Source organism: Monopterus albus, unplaced genomic scaffold (assembly GCF_001952655.1).
Source record: "Monopterus albus unplaced genomic scaffold, M_albus_1.0 scaffold6.1, whole genome shotgun sequence".
Lineage (NCBI taxonomy): Eukaryota > Metazoa > Chordata > Actinopteri > Synbranchiformes > Synbranchidae > Monopterus > Monopterus albus.
The window spans coordinates 1,322,372-1,324,016 of record NW_018127886.1 but is presented as its reverse complement, the minus strand read 5'-3'; the positions used below and the strand labels follow the sequence as shown (position 1 = coordinate 1,324,016).

Below are 1,645 nucleotides of genomic sequence, written 5' to 3'. Positions count from 1 at the left end.
CTTTCCCTGTGGAAGAGAAATGTAAGACATGGTGTACTGACCAAAAAAGCACTTCCAATATAGCACACTATATGATGTTTTTGCATTTTTTTAAAAAGCATGTTTTTTGTTTTTACTCACACAGCTGTGAGATGATGTGCTGATCTCCTGGAATAATATCATAATACAGTGAGAACCAGCCTTCAATGATGCAATGGATAAAACCACAAACACCAAACCAGCCCACAGCCAGACGCCTCCATGTCCCCATCCTGCCAGTGGCCCCAATCCAGCCAGTAAGCTGCCAGGTTGCAAGCAGAAACACACCAGACACAGAAAACAGAAACAACAGGAGCTCTGACATAGATCGATCATTGGCAACATAGGTGGGAATGACAAGGTTCCGTGGCCAGTAAGGATGAAGAACTCCAGTTCCTGAAGGGGTCTCCATGATCTGTTTAAAGAAAGGATCGTTGACACTGATCAAAAACAGGCTTAAAACTGATTAATTTCAACAATGTGATTCATATTTTCGTTTATCATAAATTAAAGTAGGTCATTTATTTATCACAATTTTTCAAACAAAGTCATTAGGTATTAGTTATGGTTTTATTCAAGGTGCTCGATAGCAGACAAACTTAATGATCCGTGTATTTTGTCCTTACCGCTGATGGTGCCAATATGTGTCCAGCTGTTCAGAGTACTGAATCAAGAGTATTAGATAACTTCAAATAGTACTGATGTTTGAAGGTTCCAAGAGTTCAGTGCTATCTAAAACTGTATGTCGCAAACACGGCACTCACTAAAGTATGGGGGCGGTTACATGTGAAGACAAAGACCAATCAGAAAACCGCATGCATAGCGCTATAGCAGCACATGTGATCTGCTGGCTCGGTGATTGGCTCGTCGTCTCCAAATGGCAATCACAAAAGACCGCCTTTCCTATCATCATGGGACAAAGTGCCAATATTTCACTGCCAGTGCACTATATTTAAAAACAACTACTTTCACAATGAGATATTTAAAGTGATGGGAATTAACTAAGCTAAGAGCATCTACACAAATATTGTAGTTAAGTGTAATTTTGAGGTGGTTTGAGTAATTTTACTACCTCATACTACTCCACTATATTTCAGAGGCAAATACCCTATTGTACGCCACTACATTTATTTTAATGGTTAATAGTAGTTCCACTGAAGGTTGTTACAGCTAAATGTAGGGTAATCGTCAACTAAACTAGAATGTAGGGCCTAGATTAAAATAATTGTTGAAGCTATCGGAGTTAAATTCCTCATGTGTGCGACACACCTAGCCAATAATGCAGATTCTGATTCTGATTTTGACGCCGAAGCCAATGCAATATCCCTGATGATATTTCTTCATATCCTTTGTGACAGGGCGGAAAAAAAGAATCCCATGCCGTGTTAGGGAACTTATCCCTGCCGTGACCCGGATTCGAACCGGGGTTGCTGCGGCCACAACGCAGAGTACTAACCACTATACGATCACGGCGAGCTACTGGGAGTGATGTCTCTCAAGTCGTCAGGTCGCCTTATGAAACTACATCTAGAAAAAACTTCATCTTATATTCCTGGAAAGTTCATTTAGGGCAGTATCCCCTGTTCGCAATTCGGTTTCCTACACTGACTGTATATAGAAGCTGGAA

General features: G+C 40.7%; 1 protein-coding gene and 1 non-coding gene across 2 annotated transcripts in view; both read right to left on the bottom strand.

Moving 5' to 3' along the window:
- ebp (EBP cholestenol delta-isomerase) overlaps positions 1 to 791 on the bottom strand; it is a 1,881-nt gene extending 1,090 nt beyond the window's left edge. Inside the window, exons 1-2 of the mRNA XM_020616801.1 lie at positions 645 to 791; positions 121 to 433 (exon numbers count right to left, since the gene is read on the bottom strand). Coding sequence (XP_020472457.1) covers positions 121 to 430 — 310 coding nt within the window. The 5' untranslated portion in view covers positions 431 to 433; positions 645 to 791. The remainder of the gene's footprint in view (positions 1 to 120; positions 434 to 644) is intronic.
- Positions 792 to 1,419: 628 nt separating this feature from the next.
- Positions 1,420 to 1,491, bottom strand: trnah-gug (transfer RNA histidin (anticodon GUG)). The gene has a single exon. It is a non-coding gene; the product is annotated as a tRNA-His (tRNA).
- Positions 1,492 to 1,645: the final 154 nt, after the last annotated feature.